The sequence below is a fragment of the Neophocaena asiaeorientalis genome, unplaced genomic scaffold (genome assembly GCF_003031525.2).
Source record: "Neophocaena asiaeorientalis asiaeorientalis breed wild unplaced genomic scaffold, Neophocaena_asiaeorientalis_V1.1 scaffold155, whole genome shotgun sequence".
NCBI classification, from domain to species: Eukaryota; Metazoa; Chordata; class Mammalia; order Artiodactyla; family Phocoenidae; genus Neophocaena; species Neophocaena asiaeorientalis.
Window position 1 is genome coordinate 3,117,348 of NW_020173040.1, and position 25,470 is coordinate 3,142,817.

General features: G+C 42.8%; 1 protein-coding gene and 1 non-coding gene across 8 annotated transcripts in view; one reads left to right on the forward strand and one right to left on the reverse strand.

Annotated features, from left to right (window-relative positions):
* TJP1 (tight junction protein 1) overlaps nt 1-25,470 on the forward strand; it is a 114,297-nt gene that overhangs the window by 79,841 nt on the left and 8,986 nt on the right. For 5 of the 7 annotated variants that reach the window (XM_024742750.1, XM_024742752.1, XM_024742754.1 and 2 more), the window contains exons 11-24: nt 1,169-1,319; nt 3,593-3,701; nt 4,894-5,113; nt 5,395-5,579; nt 5,680-5,775; nt 9,067-9,149; nt 9,747-9,957; nt 10,258-10,358; nt 13,590-13,940; nt 14,267-14,506; nt 15,370-16,233; nt 16,382-16,479; nt 17,739-17,966; nt 23,499-23,674. In XM_024742750.1, the coding sequence (XP_024598518.1) occupies nt 1,169-1,319; nt 3,593-3,701; nt 4,894-5,113; nt 5,395-5,579; nt 5,680-5,775; nt 9,067-9,149; nt 9,747-9,957; nt 10,258-10,358; nt 13,590-13,940; nt 14,267-14,506; nt 15,370-16,233; nt 16,382-16,479; nt 17,739-17,966; nt 23,499-23,674 (3,113 nt within the window). The remainder of the gene's footprint in view (nt 1-1,168; nt 1,320-3,592; nt 3,702-4,893; nt 5,114-5,394; nt 5,580-5,679; nt 5,776-9,066; nt 9,150-9,746; nt 9,958-10,257; nt 10,359-13,589; nt 13,941-14,266; nt 14,507-15,369; nt 16,234-16,381; nt 16,480-17,738; nt 17,967-23,498; nt 23,675-25,470) is intronic. The other 2 variants (XM_024742756.1, XM_024742757.1) reach the window with 1 other exon arrangement.
* On the reverse strand, nt 8,676-8,746 carry TRNAK-CUU (transfer RNA lysine (anticodon CUU)). Its single transcript has one exon. It is a non-coding gene; the product is annotated as a tRNA-Lys (tRNA).

The window sequence follows — 25,470 nt, forward strand, 5'->3', positions numbered from 1 at the left end:
TCCACCAGCCCTGGCAGTAAGTGACCTCATCTGACCTACAGACTCTCAGGTTTCCATCTAGCTAATGTTAGTTCTACATGAAGAAACAAGGTCAAATGTGACTACCTCGTAAGTTCTGAAAGCTAAGGTGGTCTTTAGTTGGTTTTAAAGAATGAGGCATCTCTCTTCCCTTAACTCATTCATTTGTTTGATTTGTGTTTTTTTTCGTTACTACTAGTTTCTAATTATTTGCTCATTGTTACTTAGTAAATTAAGAGGAAAAGGACTTTTTCCCACACATCGTGTCAGAATAGGTAGAATTGTGTGTCTTCTTGGCTTGGAATGTGGGATGGTTATAGAAACCTAGAAGGGAAATTTGTAATTATGTATGTAATTTGTAATTAATTACCCAAAGGGGTAATGCTTAGTTACGACGTGTTTCTGTCTAGCCATTCTTTGGTGTTTTAGGAGTGTCACAGAGCTTTGACACTACACTGATAGTAGAGGAATGTGCCTGCATTAATTCCTTTCCATTCTCTCTAGCAAGAAGGAGGCAGAGCTTAAATATGGGGCTAATCCAAAAAGGCTGAATGATGATAAGCTTTTTGTTTAAAATTCAAAGGGGCTGCAGAGTAAGTGATCTGTGTGAACTACTGAAGGAGTCCCCTAACTGCATAGTTTCAAAACCACTGTCTGTTAGGTACAGAGATTACAGTGCTTAGAGCCTGATTTTGACTCTGTGGCATTAGGGAAATTTGTCAGTTTATGCTCAGTTTCTACCTTTGTACGGTAGTGCTGCTTAGTTATTCAGTAGAGATGATATGGTATGAATTGGGGTGGGAGAAATGGAAGATTTTTTAGCCATTGTTAATGTACCACATAAATCCAAGACTCAGAGTTGGGAAAGCATTGTTATGAAGTAATTTTATAATTATTATGTAAAACAGTACGTACATATTGAATTTGGATATTTCAAAACTTACTTTGTTAATCAAAAATTAAAAGAAAGTGCTATTAAATCTGGTTTGGTATTCTAATGATAAATTTTATTCAGTAAATTAGAGATGTAGGGCAAATTTTAGAGATGATGGTCCTTTGTTTTATTCTAAATATGGTTTTTATTGTAGTAGTTTGCTATAACTCTTCAAGCTTCTCTTAACTGTTTCAAATGAAATATTTGTCTTAACAGGCCCAGCATGAAATTAGTAAAATTCAGGAAAGGAGATAGTGTGGGTTTGCGGCTGGCTGGTGGAAATGATGTTGGAATATTTGTAGCTGGCGTTCTTGAAGATAGCCCTGCTGCCAAAGAAGGCTTGGAAGAGGGTGATCAGATTCTCAGGGTATGTCAGTGGTCAACTTATGTGGTTTCAAAGTACTTAGATCTTTAGAAAAAGGCATCAGACACAGGAGACTCACTATCGCAGTTAGCTTGTAATCTATTGTAGCGTCTAGAACCAATTTAGCATGCAGATTGAGAATCCATCAGGTCTTCTCATTCCTGCCTTTGCTCTTATTCACGGCTGTGTTGTTACTACACAGTGTGGTGCTTTGGTCTCGTGTTAATCACTCATGTTCATAGAACCTAAAAAAAGTAAGTCTTAGAGCCCCATAATATCCACCAGTTATTTTAAGTTCAATTAAACATTCAGGCTGGCTAGACTCTGCCGTGGGCCACAACTTGCCACTAGGGCAGCGGCAGGTGTTCCTCTCCAGTGGGAGTAGTCTTTGCAGCAGCCCACAGAGCCCTGTAGGACCTTCTTCACCACAGGTGATGGCTCAGGTGTGCAGACATGGGGTTTCCATCAGGCACATGTGTAAGCTGCCCGGGCTCTGAAGCTTCATACCCCACAAGAGGGAAGAGTCCAGGAAAGCCTAGTTTAGATGCAGGGTACTAGTCAGGTCTTTTTCTTTTGTTTTTTGTTTTTGTTTCTTTTCCATAAGCAATGCTGCCTAGTAACGTAGTACCATCTTTATTTCTCTCTTCTCTTTTTAAAATATCCAAACTTTCTGCCAGATGCACTATGTGCTGTTTTAATCGGAAGATCATATCTCTCAAGTGGGAGTTCCTACATCTGCTCTACTCCTCTTGCCAGAGGAGATTGCCTCAGATTGTCGTTGCCACCTCTGTTCTGGTCTCTTCCTGCATTCAGGCTGCCTCCTGCCCATGTCCTGCATTCGTTCTCCTCCTGCCCCAGAATATGGCCGCTTTGCTCATGTTTTCCTCTTTCCCTATCCTCTGGTTCTTCATCAGCCTTCCATTGTCTGTCTTTTCTCCTTTGGCTGTTGAACTTGTTGAAGGTTTGGTTGAGTCCCTTCCCTGCTTGCTTTTCAGTCCTTGTGTCATAAAGTTGTGTAGTCTGCCTTCCACCTTAACCACGACTGAATGTGAATTTTCATGAGGCATTGCCGACCTAATGTCATCTTCAGCCCTCATTTTCCTGTATTTCTTACTAGTGTTTTGACCTTCTTAACAAGTCCTTTTTGAAGTGCTTTCTTCCTTGGATTCCATAACAGTGCTTTTCTGGTACTCCTCTAATCATTTCAGTTCTTTTCCTACCTTCTTTAATCATTCTTCCGAAAACTTGGGATGTGTCAGCAGCCCCCTGCTTCTATCTTGCTTTCGTATCTCTATCTTGGGTTTGGTCGCTTTTGGCAGCAGCCCGCGGTCAGAAGCTGCCCTCTGAGCCCTCTGCAAGCCCCCTCAGACTGTGCTGGCTGCCTATGGCCACTCCCGTCCTCCTCCTCCCCCTTCAGACTTACATGTCAGAAAGTCAAGGCATTGTCTCCTGACTCACTGGTTTCCACCTGACTTTGTGTTATGATTCCTCCAGATGATGTCTACATTTTCTCAAATACAACATGGATAATTAAACAGACCTGTTATTCTCTTACCTACCCCATATCCTGTTTGAAGTAATCATACATCATTCAAAAAATATTTAATAGTTTTTTTGTTGTTTCATATCATAAAGGTAGTACATGTAGAAAAAAAATTTTTTTTAATGCAGAAAATTTCCAGAAGATGAGTAGAAGGAAATCTACCTGTAATCCTGCACATAGTCACTGGGGACATTTTGATGTTACATTTTGGTCCCTAGGAGCGTCTAATATTAAACATTGATTTGGCAGACACTGAGCTTACATCATACAGATGCTCTTACAGAGATGGCACAATGCACGCACTCTTTCTTTTTAATCTTGTTTCCTTTTGATTTCTTTTTCAGAGCCTAGTAAAAAGTAGGGCTGTATTATACATTCATAGAACTTATAATTTAAAATTTTAAATCCCGAGATTTTGCAATAATAATAAACAGTTGGAATTAGAAGTTGTCTTTTTTGGTCTGAATTTTGCAGTGCATGATCTCGAATGTCGGGATGCACTGTGACTACTCTTTAAATGACTTTACACCTTCACTCACTTTATTTACTTGGTTTCTGCTTGTTTTAAATTAGGGTATATTCTTTTCTCCAAAGTAAAATGAAAATTTTCACTTTTGAAGATGTGATATTTTCAAATTAGATAAACTCTGGATATATTTGTTTCCTGCATAGATAAATGTTTTTATAATCTTAAAATATGACCAGTAGTAATTTGTGAAATGTATTTTAACAGGTAAACAATGTAGACTTCACAAATATCATAAGAGAAGAAGCTGTCCTTTTTCTACTCGACCTCCCCAAAGGAGAAGAAGTGACCATATTGGCTCAGAAGAAGAAGGATGGTGAGATACTGTCAGAATATTGAGAAAATAAACCTGGAGAAGTTTGAGGACTTAAATAGGAATTTTAATTTTAATGTTTTTAATAAATCAAAGTTAAGTGATAAATGAATTTGTTAATCTCACAGATTTTGTTTATTTTGTCATTTAGGGGCACACAGTCTTACACTGTGCTTGTTAACACAGCACAGTGATAGGACCAGCCAACCTTTCTGGCGTTCTATTGAAGTAGAGTGCCATCTGCACGGAAAAACCTATAGTATTCCACACAAAAGTGCATATGGGTAGCTTCTGAATTTTGTATTCATGTTTTCTAAGCAATATACTCTGATGTTTGTTAGCATTAATGCAAGGGAATGCCTGATTTTCTCTGTGATTAAGCAGATACATTTTCATTTAGAACGGGGTTTCTCAAGCTTGTCACTGTTGATGTTTTGAACCAAGTAATTCTTTGTTGTAAGGGCTGTCCCGTGTGTTTTAGGCTGTTTAAAAGCATCCTTCCGGGCTTCCCTGGTGGCGCAGTGGTTGAGAGTCCGCCTGCCGATGCAGGGGACGCGGGTTCGTGCCCCGGTCGGGGAAGATCCCACATGCCGTGGAGCGGCTGGGCCCGTGAGCCATGGCTGCTGAGCCTGCGCGTCCGGAGCCTGTGCTCCGCAGCGGGAGAGGCCACAACAGTGAGAGGCCCTCGTACCGCAAAAAAAAAAAAAAAAAAAAGCATCCTTCCCTCTGCTCACTAAGTGTCCATAGCACACACACCTCCTTTCAACACACAATTGCAACTGTCAAAAATGTCTCCATGTATGCCAGCTCTTCCCTGGGGGGAACAGAATTGCCCTCATTTGAGAACCACTCATTTAGAAAATGGGACATAGATAAGGTTTGCAGAGGCTGCAGCGAAATTAAGTTAGATGATTTAAATAGAAAGCATGTGTGGCTTTGGACAAGTTGCTTGATCTGTATCTGCAGTAGTTTCCTCATTTGTGAAATGGAAGTGCTAAGAGTTCCCATTTTGTGAGATAATGATGATGTCCACAAGACAGAATACTTAGTAATTAGTAAGGAGCCACCGTTTGTTGGAAACTGTTGTTTTTGTTATTGTTGATATTATCAATAGAATCTTCACATAATGTATTCTCTTCAGATTAATATCTTTTCCCACTAGTTATTGATAATTTTTTGTTTTGATTCCTTTTAGTTTATCGTCGCATCGTGGAATCAGATGTAGGAGATTCTTTCTATATTAGAACTCATTTTGAATATGAAAAGGAATCTCCCTATGGACTTAGTTTTAACAAAGGAGAGGTGTTCCGTGTTGTGGATACTTTGTACAACGGAAAACTGGGCTCTTGGCTTGCTATTCGAATTGGCAAAAATCATAAGGAGGTAGAACGAGGCATCATCCCTAATAAGAACAGGTATGAATGTTTGGATACTTCTTACAGAAAAAATTAAGGAAATGATGACAATATTTCAGTCCCAGTGGGAAATTTTGGTAACGTAAAGAATTAATTTTCACTGTATTTACCATATCTAAAACTGACTTAGTTGTATAAACGCCTTTATTTTAGTTTAACCATTAAGATTTAAACTGCATGTGAAGTTCTATCCAGTGTTTTGACATTTTGTTTCACTATAAGTCTTTCTCCATTTTGTTTTTAAAATACCCTTATTTTTATTTTTGTCTTTTCTTGTCCAGAGCTGAGCAGTTAGCCAGTGTACAGTACACACTTCCAAAGACGGCAGGAGGAGACCGCGCCGACTTCTGGAGATTCCGAGGTCTGCGTAGCTCCAAGAGAAATCTGCGCAAGAGCAGAGAAGATTTGTCAGCCCAGCCGGTTCAGACAAAGTTCCCAGCATATGAGAGAGTTGTTCTTCGAGAAGGTAGTCTGTTTTCTACAGATGAACCAAATACCTTTTAATGTCAGTTTGCCTAAGAAAGAAGAAGTATAAACTGTGCTATTTTTCATTTGAATCTCCCCAGCTGGATTTTTGAGGCCTGTAACCATCTTTGGACCAATAGCTGATGTTGCCAGAGAAAAGCTGGCCAGAGAAGAACCAGATATTTATCAGATTGCAAGTAAGTAGTCTCCATACGGACTTCAGATGAGATTGAGTGTGTTTCTTTACTAATTACTTCTCTTAAGGGTGGGTCTGATCCGTTCACTTAATAGAAATAACACTTTTTGTAAGTGAACATTTGCAATTGACCCCATGAGGGAAACCTGAGTGACTGTGTCTGTGCTCTGCCAGTTCCCTTTCATAAGAAAAAGAATCACCATTTATGAGAATCTCTTAGCACACAGTCTTGTTTAATCCTGACAGTATCCCATGGGGCGGGTGTCAGAATGTCCAGCTGAAGCTGGGCGAGTTGAGCTGTAGGGTGGTTGTGACGGAGACCACCGCCCCGCCTATTTAGTTTGGGTGTCATGATGACACCCAGCTAATGAGTCACACACTTGGCTCTGAACCCAGCTCTTTCTGGCTCCAGCCCAGTGCTTTCAGTCGTTAAGCAAACAAATACTCAGATATGTCAGAAGAGTAATAAAAGCATGATTCATGCTATTGCTTATTGCAGACATATATAGTAGGTTAGTATTAAGTATAAATATCGAGGAAGTAGTGCTTTAAATGCCTTACAGATTTTGCTTGCAGATTCTTTCATTGTTTCATTATTTTAGCTATTATGGTAGTTTAAATACTCAGACTTAGTTATGATCACTTAGGCTTGCTTTAAGTTATTTGTATAGTCCGTTTCAAATTTATATTTTACTAATACAAAGGGTGCAGAAATCTGTCCATATTTTGTTTGCTTTGTCCATGTTATGCTTTGCGTTTGTTCCGCAAAGGATTTAAATACTCAAGAATATAGCTTTTTCCATATATATGCTGAATTTCTTAGACAGAATTACTAAAGATAGGAAGGAATGACCCAAGACACAAGCACTCCTGGCTGCTGCTGTGTAACTTTGGCTGCTTCCAGAGGGTTGTGCAGCTGTTGTTCCTGCTGGCACTATAAACTCCCAAGTGCTGATTTAATATTATATATATTGCTTTTCATTTGGTTGCTGGTGAAGTTGAATGAGGATATTTTCTGAAACTCAGAAGATTTGCAGACAAATGATAGTAAAATTTGAGCAATTTAGAAAATGTTCATTTCTGATTCATCACTCAGTTTGTTAGTCTTTTCAGAAGAGATCTTTTTTTGGTCATTGCTTATAGATAACATTTTGCCTGAAGAAGTTGATACGTGTAGATACCACCTGTAACCAAACTTAGGGCTTTTAAATTTAGGAAAAGCAAGTGTGAAGACTTAGAAAGCTCTGTCTTAAGGACTAATGGGTTGATTAATTGGGTTTACTCTACAACCAGACTCTTACGAAAGGGATTCAGATTGCTTAGTTATGTATCCTATTTGAATCTAACGAGAGTTTTTTGAGTTTAGAGACTAGTAGCATTTTCTCCACCCAGAACCTCCCAGTTGATCTCCCTCCGTCGTTCTCCTGAGTCCACCAGATTGGAGATTGGCCCTGCTGTCTCGCGAAGGCCTTGTTCTCCCAGATCGTCCCCTTGTCCCTCAGCCTGACCTCTGAACTTCCATGTCTCTGTCTTTGTCTGATCTGAACAACCAGAGCTCTAACTTCGGAGCTTTCCTGTGACCAGAGTCTCAGACATCGCTGTGCCTTTTCGGTGAAAGCCTTCATGTCATTGGACCTCTGAGACGCGTGGTTAGAAATCATCCCAAGCTGCCTTGGCGTGTTCTGCGCCAGGAGGGAGGCACAGGTTGCCAGTGTGAAAGCACAGGCTGTGTCATAGTCACAAGTTACAGCCTTCTCTGCTCCCAAGTCCCCTTCTGCTGATGTGAAAAGAGGTCCCTAACCCAGGACTCCCCAGCCAGTCTGCTGTAGTTGTTGCTGCTGAGTGTGGGCCTGCCCGGGTATTGAGCAGCCATCTGCGGCCGGGCGGGCCCTGCTGAGGGGAGGCCTCCTCAGGGTATCTGTGTGCCATACAGACAGAACCATTGCTACTCACATGCCACAATGTGAAAAAGGTTTGCAGACAGTGCCATGCCAGGCCACACTGGAGCAAAAGAAAAAGGGAAATCCCTATATACATGTTTTTATATATATTATATATATATTTTTTTTAATGGCTGTTTTTTCCAGAACATGAAAATAGTTGGAAAATTTTTGAAGACATGCGTATTAAAACTGACATTATTTTAAATTTAAATATTTTATTTAGACCAAACACCTAATTTATAATTTTACCTTCCTGGTTTTAATGGAAGCAAATTTATCAATATTATTTTGTAAATCTACATTTTTTTTAAGCTTATTTTCAATTGAGAGAATTGCCATATTTGGCTGTTTCTCTTGACCAAGTGACAGTCCTAAATAATTTTTGCTCATGTTCCACTTACTGATTCTTTTCTTTTAAATAATTAATTAATTAATTAATTAGTCAGGCTGCATCAGGTTTTAGTTGCATCACGTGAGCTTTTCGTTGTGGCATGCCGGCTTCTCTCTAGTTGGGGCATGCAGGCTCTAGAGCACACAGGCTTAGTTGCCCCGTGGCATGTGGGATCTTAGTTCCCCAACCAGGGATTGAACCCACGTCCCCTACATTGCAGGGCGGATTCTTAACCGCTGGACCATCAGGGAAGTCCCTCCACTTACTGATTCTATTTAAAATGTTCATTTTGAAGTATTTATTTTGCTTTTGTGAACATATTGCATCCAAATGTTATTGGACTTCTGAGGTTTGGGGGCACCTCCTTGAATTTTGCACCGGGGTGAGTGGCCCACTTGCCTTTAAAAAAAAAAAAAAAAAAAAAACTTTACTTACTTACCTACCTACCTACTTATTCATTTAGCTGTGCTGGGTCTTAGTTGTGGCATGCAGAATCTTCATTGTGACATGTAGGATCTTTAGTTGGGGCATGTGGGCTCCTAGTTGCGTCATGCATGTGGGATCTAGTTCCCTGACCAGGGATTGAACCTGGGCCCTGCATCAAGAGCACAGAGTCTTAGCCACTGGACCACCAGGGAAGTTCTCCCCCTTGCCGTCTGATCCCAGCAGTGTTGGAAGCATTGATGTAACCCGGGGTTCTCAGCCAGGGTGGGTCTGCCCCAGAGACGACATTTGGCCACAGTTCTGTTTGTCGCCGTGGGAGCAAAAGGGAGGTGGGGGGCTGCTACTGACATCCAGTGGGTGGAGGCCAGAAATGCTGCTCAATAGGCCGTGGTGCATGGGAAACCCCCACAACCACACGTCATGGAGCCCAGCGTGTCATTATGCCCAGCAGTTGAGAAACTGACCTAACCAGTGGAAATTTGGTGTTTTGTTTTTGTCCTGACTGCACGACTAGAAAGTGAACCTCGAGATGCTGGAACTGACCAACGGAGCTCTGGCATTATTCGCCTTCATACAATAAAGCAAATAATAGATCAAGTAAGTTATTAGAAATTGACCCGTTTCATTGTAAGCTGTGAATTTTGTGTTTCTCAGTGGGATGGGTTTGGTTAAACTGAAAGTAGAAGGTAGTTTTTCTAAAGTTATTACTGGTATACCGTAAGTAAATTACCGAGACATTATAATAATCACTTTCAGTGGAACGGTAGTACGTGCCTGAAAAGATGAGCTTTCATTACCACAAAAGAGTATACAGTGTTCACATATGTCGATAGACTTGATAGCGCATCAGGACAATTCAGGTTGCACTTTGATATTTATATGTTAGGGATGTGTTGCTACTCACAAGGCCATATCGGGAACATTAAATTGTTACACTTATTTTCACTCTCCGCTTGCAAGTATTTGGGCTATCTTAAAAGTGAGCTGGTTAAAACTTTGTTTTTAATTGGACTAGAAATTATATTGCATTAACTTCTGAGTACACCTTTTTCTAATATGTGCTCCTGAGACATTTTGGAGCACAGTTAAACGTCCATTTCCATTGGAATGTAGTCTCAGCTGTGACTTTCTGAAGGTGATGCTCCTTAGTTACCGTGTCTTGCGTCCTTGTTTATTTTTTTCTTGTGTCTTCAGGATAAACATGCTTTATTGGATGTAACACCAAATGCAGTTGATCGTCTGAATTACGCCCAGTGGTATCCAATTGTAGTGTTCCTTAACCCTGATTCTAAGCAAGGTGTGAAAACAATGAGGATGAGGTTATGTCCAGAATCTAGGAAAAGCGCCAGGAAATTATATGAGCGGTCTCATAAACTTCGTAAAAATAATCACCATCTTTTTACAAGTGAGTATATTAAAGGCCTTCTTTCAGCTTACAGTGTCTGTGCAACAATATGTGGGCCAAAATGTTGTGCTGTTCAAATATTAGAACTCATATAACCTTTGCCTGTTATGCTTGTTGTTGTGTTAATGGCTGCTGTTGATTGAAAGAAATGGTTCAGTGCCAAAACAGACATTTCCAGAGGTGTGTCCTCAATACCATCTGTCAGATAACTCAGTAGTGGTGACTGAACTCTAAGCAGTGGTTGAGTGAATTCCGACTTTTGCCGCGTTGTAATCATAGAACAATGTTATCTATTTGCAGCTACAATTAATTTAAATTCAATGAATGATGGTTGGTATGGTGCATTGAAAGAAGCAATTCAGCAACAACAGAACCAGTTGGTGTGGGTTTCTGAGGGAAAGGTGAGAAATTTCCTGTTTTTAACCCATTTGATAAATTATATAACTAATCAGAGAAGCCTTTGAGTCACCATTGTTTTCTAATTGGATCAACTTATTAAAGTAATTTGGGGCATTAGCTTTTAGGTTTTTATAATTTTGTAAGGGTTATGAAAGTTGTTTTTGATAGTAGAAGATTCTGAAGTTTCTCTCCCCACTGAATTACCATTCAGTGGTATTCTCAGAGAATTCTCAGAGGGTAACTTAAAAGAGCAGGGTTGAGTTCTGACTCTGCCCCTGTCTGACTGAGGAATGACTTTGAACCTGGCTTCTGTTTCTTCCTCTGGAAACAAGGGGAATGGGTGGGCTAGATGAGTGGTCCCCAAAGTGCTGTGCTCAGCATGTGAGATCCAGGACTGGCCCTGAAGAAAAGGCACTCTGAAGGCAAGGAATGGTTGGGGACCACCGTGCTGCAAACCAAGCGCCCTGGAGCAGCACAGTACCCACCAGCATGGTGATGGCTCTGAGAGGTCTGAAGTAAAGGACTTACTTTGCTACTTTAAGCATTTCCCTAAATCCTTACCTAAGGAATTTTTTTTCACTCAGCACCTGTTAACATTCTTAAAACGTACTGAAAATGTTAGACAAAGCAATACATCCTTTTGGCTTTGAATTTTGATTTTATAAAGATTAAAATAACTACTTTCTGTTGTTAAGTCTTTCTGGTCTTTTAGCAGTTCTTGATGGGAAAGTCCTGTTTATTTTGTTGGGAGAGATAATAATTTTCTCAAAGTATACAGTTAAAAGAATCTTTTGTTTTAAATGTCTTTTACCTTCAGATCAACACAATATTAATATATTTTAGTTGCTAGGGAAGATTGAGAATATCTGTTCTCTTATTTTGTTTTTTGTACTTCCTTGTCGGCTTGGTTTTTGTTGTGTTTTGCCCCTGCATGGCCCCGTACTTCCCTCTGCCTGGCTGTGGCCCCAGGTGCTGTGGCAGTGCATGCTGCATGCTTAGGACCCCCGTGCCCCTTACCCAGAAAACACAACCTCTGCCAAGAAGAGGTGTTGAAATGCTGACATCTAGAGGTAGTGTCTGCTGCTCTCACCTGTGGTCCTGTGTCAGAACCATGCCTTTTCTCCTCAGTACCACTCTGGGCGGTGGACTGTACACGTGAGATCCTGAGACCACTTTGAGTAACTGACATATCAGCCGGGACGCTTTATAGACAGAGGCAGGTAGAATAAACTCACTACACCACTTTATACGACACACTGTTACTCATTCTTAACTCTTGTGGCATTTGATTAAAAGGATTACCGTCCTCTCCATACTAATCTTCTATGACAACACAGTTCTGCCAGCAGCCTTGGTCAGGTAGAATGTTAATAGCTTTCACTGGTGATTTTTCTTTCTTTTTTTTTTTTTTTGCGGTATCACTGGCGATTTTTGAAATAATATTAGTTTATAAATGCACAAGGTATACATGTCTACCTATCTGAGAGGTTTTTTAAATCCACAAATCTTAATTTTCTGTGATTTCTTTGATACTATTGTGGGCTTCCTTTCTTTGCTTGGATTTTAGAATGAAGGTCTAGCTCTCCCAGCTTTTTGTGTGAGGAAAATAGGTCATCTCAATTAATTTTATTAACTTTATTAATAGGTCTAATAGGTCATTTACTATTAGAATAGATTGATGCATTTTGTAAATCAGAAAAAGTGTTACAATTTAAATCAAGTTTGATTTATGCCCCCCTTCCATTCAAGTGTATTTTCTCCAAATAGATTCTTAAACTAAAACCACTTCATTTCACATCGACTCTCCTGAGCTAACTACTTTGATCTGATTGCTAGGAAGAGTTCCTTTTTGCAATTTCTGTTACAGGCTTGTATGTTCCCTATTAAACCAAGAAAAATCATCCGGAGGCTTTCTTAACATGTAAGCATATGTCATTTCTGGTTCAGAGCACTCCTGGTTCTTGCTCACTTCTGCATTCATACCACTGCAAAAGCTGCATTTCATACCACTTCCAAAGCTGAGCAGATTAGTGAGTTGAGTTGTTCTTCCCCAGGGCCTTAAATACTTCCCTGGCTGGCTCCTGGGTTATAGTCTTCCAGACCCCGCGAGTCAGAGATCAAAGTAGATAGCAAGAAGGTTTCAAGCCATTGAGATTTCAGTGGGAGAGACTCTGCCGGAACATAGAGCATAGCCCTAGTGCGCTCACCTCCAAACCAGGCAGGTGGTCTGTTGAAAGCCAGAGTCACGGAAGGCTGGTCTTTCCCATTAAGGGAGGGCTCAGGGTCAGGCTGTTGCAGAGCCAGGATTGGGACTGTGGGGGAAGCACCATTCAGGCGGCTCGAGCCTTGTTTATCCTTCAGTCCATGCCGTCAGAATTCTGGATTCTTGATCCTCCAGCTCTCGTGCCTCTCTGGGCGCAGGGTCCAGGCAGGGTCTTCCAGGACTGTTGTGTGTAATACGGGCACTAGCTTCAAATTAGTGTCCATGACAGCCTGTTGACTGCAGCACGGTACTTCCCTTTTCCTCAGATACTTCTGTTCTTTCTGGTCTGCTCAGAAGATAATCAGTGCAGACTGAAGGCTAACTCGGCTCTTAACTGTCTGTAAAAGAGAGTCATAACTACATTTCCCTCTCTGCATCCATCTGTGAAGAATAATTTTTAAAAGTTCTTAGTTTAATTAGGCAACCAGCACTTAGATGATGCTTTTCCGTTGTGTTTTATAAAGCTCTAGGGCCAAATACCAACTTTTTTAAGAAGCTGTTTTCTTAATATATAGATTTTATATATACATAAGCTCTTGTTCAGCTTGAACTGTGGCGTTTATTTTCCTGGTTATTCTCACGTGCGCTGTTCTGTCGGTCACTGTGTCTTTGTTTCTGTGAGCTTGGTCTGGCAGCACTCTCCCTCTTCACCCTCCTCTGGGCTGACAAGCTAGTGACTGACTAGGTTTCAAAATCAGAGTGGGGCCAGGGCTCCTTCGCTGTCTTCTGGGGCTTTGTCACGGCCGGCCAGCCGATGTTCCACTCATCCAAGCCCTTCAGATCTCAAAGGATGCTCTGTGTGTCTGCATGTGTGCTTGTACTATCTTCTTGACCTTTCCTCACCAGAAGTTTCAAGAAACAGATGTGATTTCTCCAAAGAAAAGTATCCTTTTCAGTCTCCCTTGTAAAGTAAAGGCCATCTCTTAAAGAACTACTGAATAAATTTTTAATTTACTTCTATTTGACCCAGGCGGATGGTGCTACAAGTGATGACCTTGATTTGCATGATGATCGTCTGTCCTACCTGTCAGCCCCAGGTAGTGAATACTCAATGTATAGCACGGACAGTAGACATACTTCTGACTATGAAGATACAGATACAGAAGGCGGGGCCTACACTGATCAAGAACTAGATGAGACTCTTAATGATGAGGTGGGGACTCCCCCGGAGTCTGCCATTACACGGTCCTCTGAGCCTGTCAGAGAGGACTCCTCTGGAATGCATCATGACCACCAGACATATCCTACTTACTCACCACAAGCGCAGCCACAGCCAGTTCATAGGATAGACTCCCCTGGACCTAAGGCAGCCTCTCAACAGGTAAGCAGCAAGCATTCAACGTTTTGCAGTTAGAGGCGCATTGTTAAAGTCTAGGATATGGTGATTGAATTAAAAAACATATTGTCCTTTCTCCAGATTAAGAATTAATCTTTAATTTCAACTTGAGAATACCAAGGACTTAATTCTAAACTTTGTGTGTTTATCTTAGACAGCAGTATACTGAAATTTAAAAAATTTAGGACATGAGGTCGTAGTTTTGTTATTCAGCACACTTAAAATGTATGTCTATCAACCACTATAAGTGGAAGTGGGAAGTTAGCAGTAAACAGAAACACTATATTTAAAATATTTTAAACACTTCACAGAAAGCAGAAGCCTCATCTCCAGGCCCTTACCTTTCGCCTGAAACAAACCCAGCATCATCAACCTCTGCTGTTAATCCTAATGTAGACTTAACTAATGTCAGACTGGAGGAGCCCACCCCAGCTCCTTTGACCTCTGACTCACCACAAGCTGATTCTTTAAGAGCACCACGCACTGAGGCAGCTCACATAATGCTAAGAGGTCAAGAGCCATCATTGTCGTCGCATGTAGATCCAGCAAAGGTACCTGTGCTGCAGTGTTGCGCTAATCTGTTGCTCTCCATCAGTCTAGCACATGATCGTGTTTGCTTTGCCCTGTACGTGTTCCTTTTGCTTTTTACTGTGGGCTTATGCACCATACTGTTTTCAAATCAGTACAAGTCATTTCGGTTCTATAATTTGCATGGCTTCCAGTGATATACTGATTATTTTATAATAGGCCTTTTAATTGGGATTGGTACTTAATATTTTTATTATTTTTTAATGTTTGGCTTTCAGAATCTTCCAGAATTTCTTTCTTTCTTTTTTATTTTTATTTTTTTAAACATCTTTATTGGAGTATAATTGCTTTACAATGTTGTATTAGTTTCTGCTGTATAACAAAGTGAATCAGCTATATGTATATATATATATATCCCCATATCCCCTCCCTCTTGCGTCTCCCTCCCACCTTCCCTATCCCACCCCTCTAGGTGGTCAGAATTTCTTAATCTATAGTTCAGACCCATTTTAAACTTCTTTATGTTTTATAAATTATGGTGTCCATAAATTTTCTTTTTGATTTTATTTTCAGTGTCCAAATCAAGTGGAATCAACAGTTCAGTGCATTAATTTTCTACTAAACTTAATAATTAAAAAGTTAAAATATCTTTAACCCGCTTTTCATTCTTTAACTCACTTTTCATTTATTATGCTGAAAAGTAAAAGCCCCTACTTGCATTGTAAAATTTGAGCTTTCACTTCAACTGGCTTTCTCCACTAATCTGTTTCTGTCCTGGTAATAAAGGGTAGAACATGCCATTTTTACATATTAAATCATAGTTTGTCTTAAAATAGACTAGAATTTGAAACAAGCCTGTGTCCTTACACGTGAATTTTTTATACAGGTATATAGGAAGGATCCCTATCCTGAGGAAGTGATGAGACAGAACCATGTTTTGAAGCAGCCAGCTGTTGCCCACCCAGGGCAGAGGCTAGACAAGGAGCCCAGTCTGAGCTATGAGCCGCAGCCCCCATACGCAGAGAGACAGGCCAGCAGGGACCTGGAGCAGCCTGCCTACAGATATGACTCCTCAAACTACACGGACCAGTTTCCTCGAAACTATGACCATCGTCTGCGCTATGACGACCGCATCCCTGCGTATGAGGAGCAGTGGTCCTATTATGATGACAAACAGCCGTACCAGCCCCGGCCGTCTTTTGATAATCAGCACCCGCGAGACCTGGACTCCAGACAGCATCCCGAGGAGTCCTCAGAACGAGGGTATTTCCCACGTTTTGAGGAGCCAACCCCTCTGTCCTATGAAAGCCGACCGCGCTATGACCCGCCACTCAGGACCTCCACCCTGCGGCACGAAGAGCAGCCCGCTCCTGGGTTTGACGTGCACGGGAGGTACAGGCCAGACGCGCCGCCCTACTCCTCCACAGGCCCCAAGGCGTCCGAGCCTAAGCAGTATTTTGACCAGTACTCACGGAGTTATGAGCAGGTCCCGCCCCAAGGCTTCACCTCCAAAGCAGGCCCGGGCCACTACGAGCCTCTCCACGGTGCTGCCCTTGTCCCGCCTCAGCACAAGCCGGAAGTGCCGCCCGCAAGTACCAAACCACTGCCTCCACCCCCAGCTCTGGTCGAGGAAGAGGAAGACCCAGCGATGAAGCCACAGTCAGTGCTCACCAGAGTGAAAATGTTTGAAAACAAAAGGTCTGCATCAGTGGAGAACAAGAAGGATGAAAACCATAACTCTGGTTTCAAGGTAAATATGTGATTGTGTCTCCTGCCTCACGTTCAGAGCACATTCAGTGACTGTTGTGCGTAACGCTTCATAATGTTCCCTCCCCCTTAAACGAAGCCTTTTTTCTCATGATCTCTCCCTGAGGCTCGTGTGTCTTATTTTTCTGCAGCCTCCAGAGGTCACGTCTAAACCTGCAGGTGCTCCCGTCCTGGGTCCTAAAGCCCCTGCTCAGAATCAGCTCATTGAACACGACAGAACACTGCACAGGTGGGTGCTTTGCGGGCTTGTGGCCTACAGCTGACTGGGAGTGTGGCCCTCTTACTAGAGAGGAGGCGGGGAAGGCAGAGGTCTCCCTTGTCCTTAGGTGAACTCCTCCAGCTTTTGCAGTTAAAACAGTGGTCCTAGAAGGAAAAGTAAACAGCTTTATTTATTATACCTTCTGTAACGCATCTTTGTTATTCTTTCAGTTAACAAATCTTTCAAACACATATTTCTCTAACAAATGGCTAAAGTACAGTTTTTAAAGCCCTAATAACTTTTGGACTGTGTTTTTTAGTTTAATAGTGCTTTTGGACATGCAAACTGTTAGTTTTTAGGGGTGAGGAAACAGACTCAGATAGCTATGAGGTAACTAAACTTTATCCTTTAGAAAGCGCCAGGAGGGGTGAAGCTGAGGCTGACAGGAGTTGCTGGGAGAGGAACCCGCCAGCTGTGCTCTTAGCTGTGGCCTGATTTGGCTGCTGCTAAGTTGACGGGCTGCATTTGAATACAGTTCTTTGGCCTAATGTGTTTCATTCGCTTATATTTGTGCTTGTAATAAAGAGGAACTACTGTCTAACATGTACATTTTCCTCTGATTTTAATGTCTGTTGCTCTTCATGAAAATGTAAACTACTGTGATGTCTCCTTTAGCTGGGATCACTAGCAGATAAGCTCTTCTACACAGAGTAAACATGTAATAACTGAAAGCTTAGCCCCCTTTCTTGGTGTGAAACGTATTTAAGTTTATCCATTTTTGATGTGGAGTTTCTGAAATTTGCTAACTAGGGCCTATGTAACAGTGCCTTAATTTGCTGATAATGTACTTTCTTCGTCACGTGCTTCCTGTGTCCTCTGGAACTTTGGACATGTCGAGCTCTTTCCTTATATGAGGATCATTTATTGATCCTGCTGTAAAGTTCTTCAGCTCTCGGTTTTTATTGTTGCTGATGATGGTGGTGCATGTACTTGAGGAAGCCCTCCACTGTCTGGCTTACTTTTCTTTTTCTGATGAGCTGCTTCTAACCAGGTCACTATCAAGCTCAGTAGATAGGTTGTGTTTAGGACTCACGGGCCAGGAGAGTGTTGCCATTGAGTATAATGTATGAGGACACGGGACTGGGAATGTCCACCTTGACTGCTGGACTGCTCAGCCAGATCCTGAGTAATCACAGCAGTCAGTGGAAGGTCAAGGTGAAACTTATGTATTCCATTTTATTTGTCAAATTAACTTCTCAAAAGTTGTTCCATTTATCATTCATTATCAGGATCCCCGAACCGCAAAAACCTCAAATGAAGCCGCCTGAAGACATTGTTCGGTCAAATCATTATGATCCTGAGGAAGATGAAGAATACTATCGAAAACAGCTCTCCTACTTTGATCGAAGAAGTTTTGAGAGCAAGCCTTCTGCACATGTCCCTGCCAGCCACCTCTCAGAGCCCGCCAAGCCGGTTCATTCTCAGAGTCAGCCACAGTTTTCTAGTTACTCTTCCAAGTGAGTTATTTTGTTTAAGACTTACCTTTTAAAAATAAGATGAAACATAAAGTGGAGTTAATCACACAAAGTTCAGTGTGTGTGTGTGTGTGTGTGTGTGTATTGTTTTGTTTTGTTTTTTGGCCTTGCTGCTTGGCATGCGAGATTTTAGTTCCCTGACCAGGGATCAAACCCTTGCCCCTGCAGTGGAAGTGCAGAGTCCTAACCACTGGACTGCCAGGGAAGTCCTAAGTAAAGTATATTTTGAAGGAAAATAGTTAGCTATGTAATACATGACTTCTGTAGGCTCTTAGCATTTCAGCAGTGTGTGTTCTATCTAGCTCTGGGATGTGTTTTTTGTTCTTAAACTCTAGTGTCAGATATGTAAATTTTTTGCATTAAAAATATGTTATAATCAAAGGATTTTGAAATCAAAGCGTTTTGAGGTAAGAGAGGGTAAACGGTTAAGACCCTGATTTTTAAGAGTCTCTCCCTTCTGTGCACACGTTCTCGTCCTTCTTTTCTGTTTGTTTTTTAAAAATAAAAGTAGGGTTAGGGCTTCCGTGGTGGCGCAGTGGTTGAGACGTCCACCTGCTGATGCAGGGGACACGGGTTCTTGCCCTGGTCCGGGAAGATCCCACATGCCATGGAGCGGCTGGGCCCTTGAGCCATGGTCGCTGAGCCTGCGCGTCCGGAGCCTGTGCTCCGGGAGAGGCCACAACAGTGAGAGGCCCGCGTACCGAAAAAAAAAAAAAAAAAAAAAAATAGGTTGGGTTGAGGGGGAAAAGGGCCCCCAAAAGGGAGGGGCCCCGCCACCAAAAAAAAAAAAAAAAAAAAAGTAGGGTTGTGTTGGGGAGTGACATTGAGGGACGATACTAAAGAGTTTAAAAAATTTTTTTTCCAGGTCAAGAGAAAACTTGTCGTTTATTATTGTTTGAGCTTGAGGAGACTTTAGAGATTTCTGGTCCAGCTGTAAACATGAGGAACCCAAGCTCCAACGAGGGGCCGTGACAGGGGCAGAGCTAGGAGTGAACCCCAAGTTCCTGCTGTCTTTTTCCTGTCTGTGCTGCTCCCTTCTGTTTGCTTGTCTACTGGGTTTTTTGTTTTTCTTTCTTGTGTGTTTTGTTGGGGTACAAACTACAAACCCACATGTGCCCGTGTGAGTTCATATCCCGTTCTGGTTCTGCCACTGGTTGAACCCTGACTGATGGTGAATTTGGTTCTGAGAGTGGAGTATAAACACACACAGGCACAGGTGGGCTCATACTTGAGCAGAACAGGCTCACAAGAGTGGAAATAGATGCGGAGTTATTATAAGGGATTCGTTTACACAGTTGTGGGGCCAGGCTGAGCAAGTCCTAAGTCTGCAGGGCAGGAAGGGAAATGCCTAGTGGTCTCGGAGCTCAGGGAAGCTGTTAAGTCCTCTTGAGAAGGGCCCATCTAGATAATCTCCCTGGGGATACCCGTATTAGTGTTTGAGAGAATAACTAGGACTGTAGTTCTGCGTAGCCAAGATGAGACATTAAAAAGCAACCACAAATCACTTTTGTGCCTAAGTTTAAAATCATGAAGATTTTTACTGAATTAGATGCTTCAGACTGTCTGAACATATCACATGTCACTTGCTGATCAGTGAAAATTCTTTTAGAATATACTTTAAAACCTCTAATATTAAAAGCCTACTTTAAAAAAATAAATTTATTTATTTATGGCTGTATTGGGTCCTCGTTGCTGCGCACGGGCTTTTCTTTAATTGCGGCGAGCGGAGGCTACTCTTTATTGCGGTGCGTCGGCTTCTCATTGCGGTGGCTTCTCTTGTTGCGGAGCGCGGGCTCAGTAGTTGTGGATTGCAGGTTCTAGAGCACAGGCTCAGTAGTTGTGGTGCACGGGCTTAGTTGCTCCGTGGCATGTGGGCTCTTCCCGGACCAGGGCTCGGACCCGTGTCCCCTGCATTTGCAGGCGGATTCTTAACCACTGCGCCACCAGGGAAGTCCCTAAAAACCTACTTTCAATTACCACTTGCCTTCTAAGACATCATTTAAAGTGAAGATTTAAAACCTTTTCCACTGTTATCCATTTAAATCTTTGTCTACGGAAGAAAGCAGTTTATGAGAAACACAGCTGCGAACTGTGAGTGGTGCAGTTTGGGCTCTGTTTGAAGCAGACAGTCTTGCGCGAGTGTTGTGAGCCTCCCCTAACACAAGCCTAGAGAGGTGCCCAGTGCATCTGGAGAGAGTCCAGACCAGGATGAGCCGGGCGTGGAGCCTGAGAAGCTCACCTTCCGTGAGGTGGAAGGGCGTCACCACTTTTACTGAAGCTGTTTAAACATATTCATTCCTCTCAGAAGGGAGTCCAGTTTAAAGAGAGATTTTATTTATCCTTTTACATACTTGGTAAATAGAATACAGCCTTAACAGGATACATTTAGGTCTAAAAAGTAAATTAAAAGTTTTGCTAGGGAATCAGATGACAAGGTATTTTTTGGTTTTGTGTGAATCTTGTTCTCTGGAGAGAAGACTCAATAATATATCTATGACGTATAGCTTTCAGACATGGTCTGGAACACTGCCGAGCACTTGGCGGTGGAGGGGCTCAGTCATTCCATGTGGAGTGACCAAGGCTCAGCACAGGCCCCGGCGCACTCCTCCTCACGTCCACAGCCCTGGGAGGAACCAGTGTTTGCTGGGCAGAGGTCCCATGAGAAGAGATCATGTCTGTCTCTGTAGATTCACTGCGGACTCGGTTTGATATTACTGTTTACTGTTGGTAGTGTTATGGGGTGAGAAAGTCTAACTTGAGATGGATACTAGGATGCCTTTCCTTCCTTTGTATATGAAAGTAATGCTGCATTTTCCCATATAATAAGGTTTTTTTAAAAAAATAATTTTTGGCTGTGTTGGGTCTTCCTTGCTGCATGCGGGCTTTCTCTGTTTGTGGCGAGTGGGGGCTACTCTTTGTTATGGTGCATGGGCTTCTCATTGCGGTCTTGTTGCAGAGCGTGGGCGTCAGTGGTTCTGGCTCGCAGGCTCTAGAGCACAGGCTCAGTCATTGTGGCTCACAGGCTTAATTGCTCTGCAACATGTGGGATCTTCCCGGGCCAGGGCTCGAACCCATGTCCCCTGCATTGGCAGGCGGATTCTTAACCACTGCACCACCAGGGAAGCCCTCCCATATAGGTTTTTAATGGTTAGAGAGTTGGAAAGGAGACTCGAGTGTCCTAGAAGATGACTCAGCAGGAAGTTGTTTGTATGCCTTCCCTTTCTAATGCTGTTTTACTCTTTTGCCCAATTAATACAACTTTAATAATTGGAAAATAGTTTAAAATATGGGACCCTCTTTGTCTTACATTTCAAAACTATTTACTGTTTGTCACCAATAGATTGCCTACAGGCCTTATTCTCTAAAGTAAAATATAGAAATAACAAAGTGTCCGTCTTCCAGATAATGCGTGCTTTTGTTCCACTTAAAAGCACACCTTAAAAATGGTGGGAATTAGAGCAGGGAGAAGTCTTTGATAGCACAGGATAAGTGCCCCAGAAGCAGGCAGCTGTCACCCAGTCTTACAGTCTGTTGAGCCACATTGATGCTGGAGAGGTGAGGAGACAGCAGCCCTGACATCACCTCCAAAGCAAGTTAGGAGTTGCCAGGATTCCAAGCCAGGGCTAGAAGAGCAGGCTCCATCTGGGTCTGTGCACGTGCTGCAGCTCAGAGATGGAGTTGTCTCCTTCAGGGCATCTAATGGGATTTCTGTCACTGGAATGTCTACCTCTGAAGACGCAGCCTACCGTGAGACTTCCAGGTCTCAAGATAAATGTTGGTGGTTTTCAGCTTACAAGAATTAAGCATAAGATTGGCGTTAGGTGGTTTTGTGTGCATGTGGCATTATTAGATGAGAGAGGTAGAGACGAAGGGAGTCAGCGTGGCAGCTCTGCCCACCTCGGGGCTCAGCGTCAGGCTCGGAAGGAGCACGTGTTGATCGTGTATCCGTACCGTGCTAGCTGTGGTGCTGCATCATCACTTCTGTGTTTTCACTCTGGACTTCTGTGCCTAGCCCCCTTTCTTTCAACAGAGCACTCACCCCCACTTCTTTAGAACCCGCTGCTTTTTCATTTCTTTGTTCAGCACCAGGAGTGGTCAGCGGGCCAAGGAGTGAAGCTTAGCCACACCGCTGCCCACCAGAGCCCCATGTGTGTGGAGGGTGGGCAGGCGGGGCCTAGCTGCCTTCCACGTCTCCACCGGCTGCTGGTGTCCCGAGCTAAACGAGAGCCAGTGATGGTTTCTTTTATAGACTGAAGTATGCTGAAAAGGTGGATGTGTGTTTTTTGGTTGATGCTTTAAAATGACATTTGAGTTCTGTTTGCTGCAAACTTAGATTGATCATTTTCTTTAATTTTTCTGTTGCGCTTGCTTTGCCATCACCTAGATTTCTTGGCTCTTACACTAGCTCTGACTACTTGGAAAGGAGCTTCATGTGGTAAGACGGGGCACTGGTGTGAGGCTGTGACGTGAGGGTCCCTCGCTGTGGCACTGGCATTACATGCACTTGCAGGTGTTAATGTCGTCTTCAGTGCTTAGTCCAAACACCCAAAATGAGATAATGGCGCAGCTTTAAAGCTGATCATGACTAGACTCTGCGCCAGTAGTCTTCTATGAAAGTACATTCCAAGCGTCTGTGTGACTGCGTGTGCACGTAAAGCCGGTGCACAGCTTTGGCTCTGCAGAGCTCAGAGGGCAGCATTGCAATTATGGGTCCTGTTTTAAAGATTTCTTTTGTGTGAATTTTACGTGTTCTATATTAACAATTGGCAGTCTGAAAAAATAAGCATACATTCACAATTTGATTTAAATGAGCCTTAAAAATCAAGCAGTATTTGCTACTCTAGCAATTGCTAAACAAAAAATGGATCTGGTAAATCCAGGATAAATTTTGAAGTAGAAAACATGTCCAGTGTTACTGGAACACAGCAGTACCCTTTGATTTACAAGCTGTTTTTGGCTGCTTTGGGGCAGAGTTTGAATAGCTGTGACAGAGGCCGTATGGCCAAGAAGCTGATAGCATTTCTTGTCAGCCCTTGGCTAAGGGCTTGCCAGCCCCTGGCCCGTGACGTCACCTTCTGTGGTGCCTAGCCTGCACCAGAAGCTGGTGCTTCATGCCTTCTTAGGCACTACACCAGAAGGGAATCTAATGAGGATTTGGGCCAATAAATATTTTTCAGAATATTTGGACGACTTCATTAAGCCTACCAGCCATTAATATTTTTTGTAGACCACAGTGTTGAATAGTACAAGTATACCCCGAATTTCATCTGCCTTTTGGTTGCCATCTTTTGGATGCTTTACTAATATCCTTAAAATACCTGTGCTGCCTTTACATCTCTTGTGCTGGTGACTGGTTGGACTTGTTTGTGTGTTTTGGTAGGGTACCCACACTCACAAGGGTAAACTGTGAAATTCTCAAAAAAAAAAAAACTCAGGGATACTGAGAAGAAGGGGAACTTGCTTTGTAAATGTGGATCCCTCTGCAGGTGTTGGTATTTCCTCATTTTTCCACAGGGGGAAGTCTGCTGAGGCTGAAGCTGTGGACAGGCCGTTTGGGGAGAAGCGCTATGACCCACTGCAGGCCACACCACCCCCTCCGCCGCCGCCCGCCCAGTACAGCCAGGCCGCCCAGCCCGGCCCCAGCACCACCCTCAGCCTCCACTCACACACCAAGGGGACACTCGGCGAAGGTAGGTGGCTCAGGAGTTGGCAGGACCACTGTAATAGACTCACACTTACAAGATGAAAAGTACGTGCTAGAAACCTCTGGGCTGAGAACAGCGAAAAATAAGGGGCTTTGTTAAAAGTACCTCTTTTTTTTTTATGATAATGACAGTTATATCGGACAAGCCTTTTAGCTAAATAGATTTTAACCTGCCTCCTTAACATAGCTTAATTTCTGAAAGTAGTTTTTGTTTACCAGTATGCCCAAAACTAAATGTTTGAATGGTGGTTCGTAAAAATTATGGTGATGTCCGTCTTCGCATGTGGATATAGGGCGGCCGTAGAGTTTCACATAATACGTGTCCCTGAGCACCTCGTCTTTGCATTTGTGTTCTGTGGCGGAGGCTCATCAAGATAGATCCCATCAGCTCCAGAGCGCTCACCTCAGGGTGGCGTCCCTGCGTGTGCACCCACATCTTCTCCTTCACATCTCTGAGCAGTAACTGTCTCTCTTCCCGGACCACTGGCCCAGCTCCTCTCCCCCCTGTCCTGCTTCCTTCATCTTCCTCTCCCCTTCACCATAATCCTTCCCTTTGCCTTCCAGTAAGTGCCACTGCCTCATGCCACCTTCCCAGCTCCTATAGCCATTAGACGTCCTGGAAGGGACTGTTGCCTCCACCCTCCCAACATCTCTCTTCTCATTTGGTGCTTTCAAAGGATACACCACAGTTCACCCATCTCCTGGTGATGTTTTGCTCCTAGAAACAGTGCTCCTCAGTATTTATGTAGGAGTCTAACCCCAGGGGTATAAAATTTGATATTACTTTATGTTAGGATTTTCTTTACACACTATCATGTCTGCCGATAAAGTTTAAATTTTTACTCTCCAAACCTTATGCCATTTTTGCACTGGCTGAGACATCATAGTGAAATGTTGAGTTGAAATGATGGTGGCAGACATCTTTTGCTAGTTCCCCATTGTGGGGAGAAAGGATTGAATGTTTCACCGTTACAATGTTAGCTGTAGGGGTTTTTGTAGGTGCCTTTTATTATGTTTAGAATGTTCCCTTCTAGTCCTAGTTTGCTGAAAGCATTTTGTCAACTGTTTTTTTCTTGTATGTACATTGTCCCTCAGTATCCGCAGGGGACTGATCCCAGGACCCCACCACCACCACCACTTCACCCCCATCCCACCATGCACACTGAAGTCTGCGGATACACACATCCCCTGTGTAACTGGTGTAGTACAGTCGACCCTCTGTGTCCACGGGCTCTGCATCCGCAGATACAGAGGGCCAAACGCACTAAGATGATCCTAAGATTTGTCTCCTTCGTTGTGTTTCTGTAATAAGTTATCTTACTATGTTCACAAGGAGCTTTGGTTTATAATTTGCTTATAATGTCCTTGTCTGGTTTTGGTATCAAAGTTGTGCTAGATTCATGAAAGAGAGCTGGGACGTGTTCCCTCTTTCTCTCATTTCTGGAAGAGTTTGTATAGCACTGATAAGATTTTTTTCCTTAATTATTTCATAGAATTCAGTTGGTGCTATTTTGCACTGCCACCAGCGGTACAGAGGGTCCCTGACTTATGACGGTTTGACTTTACATGGTGCAGAAGCGATGCACATTCACTAGAAACTACTTCGAATTTCGATCTTTTCTCAGGTTAGCAATAAGCAATACAATCTCTCGTGAAGCTGGGCAGCGGCTGTGACAAGAGCCCCCAGTCAGACGCTGCATCACGGGGGTGAATAACTGACACACTTTGAACTGTCCTGGACCCAGAGAGCCAGTCTGTTTTTTACTTACAGGACAGTATTCA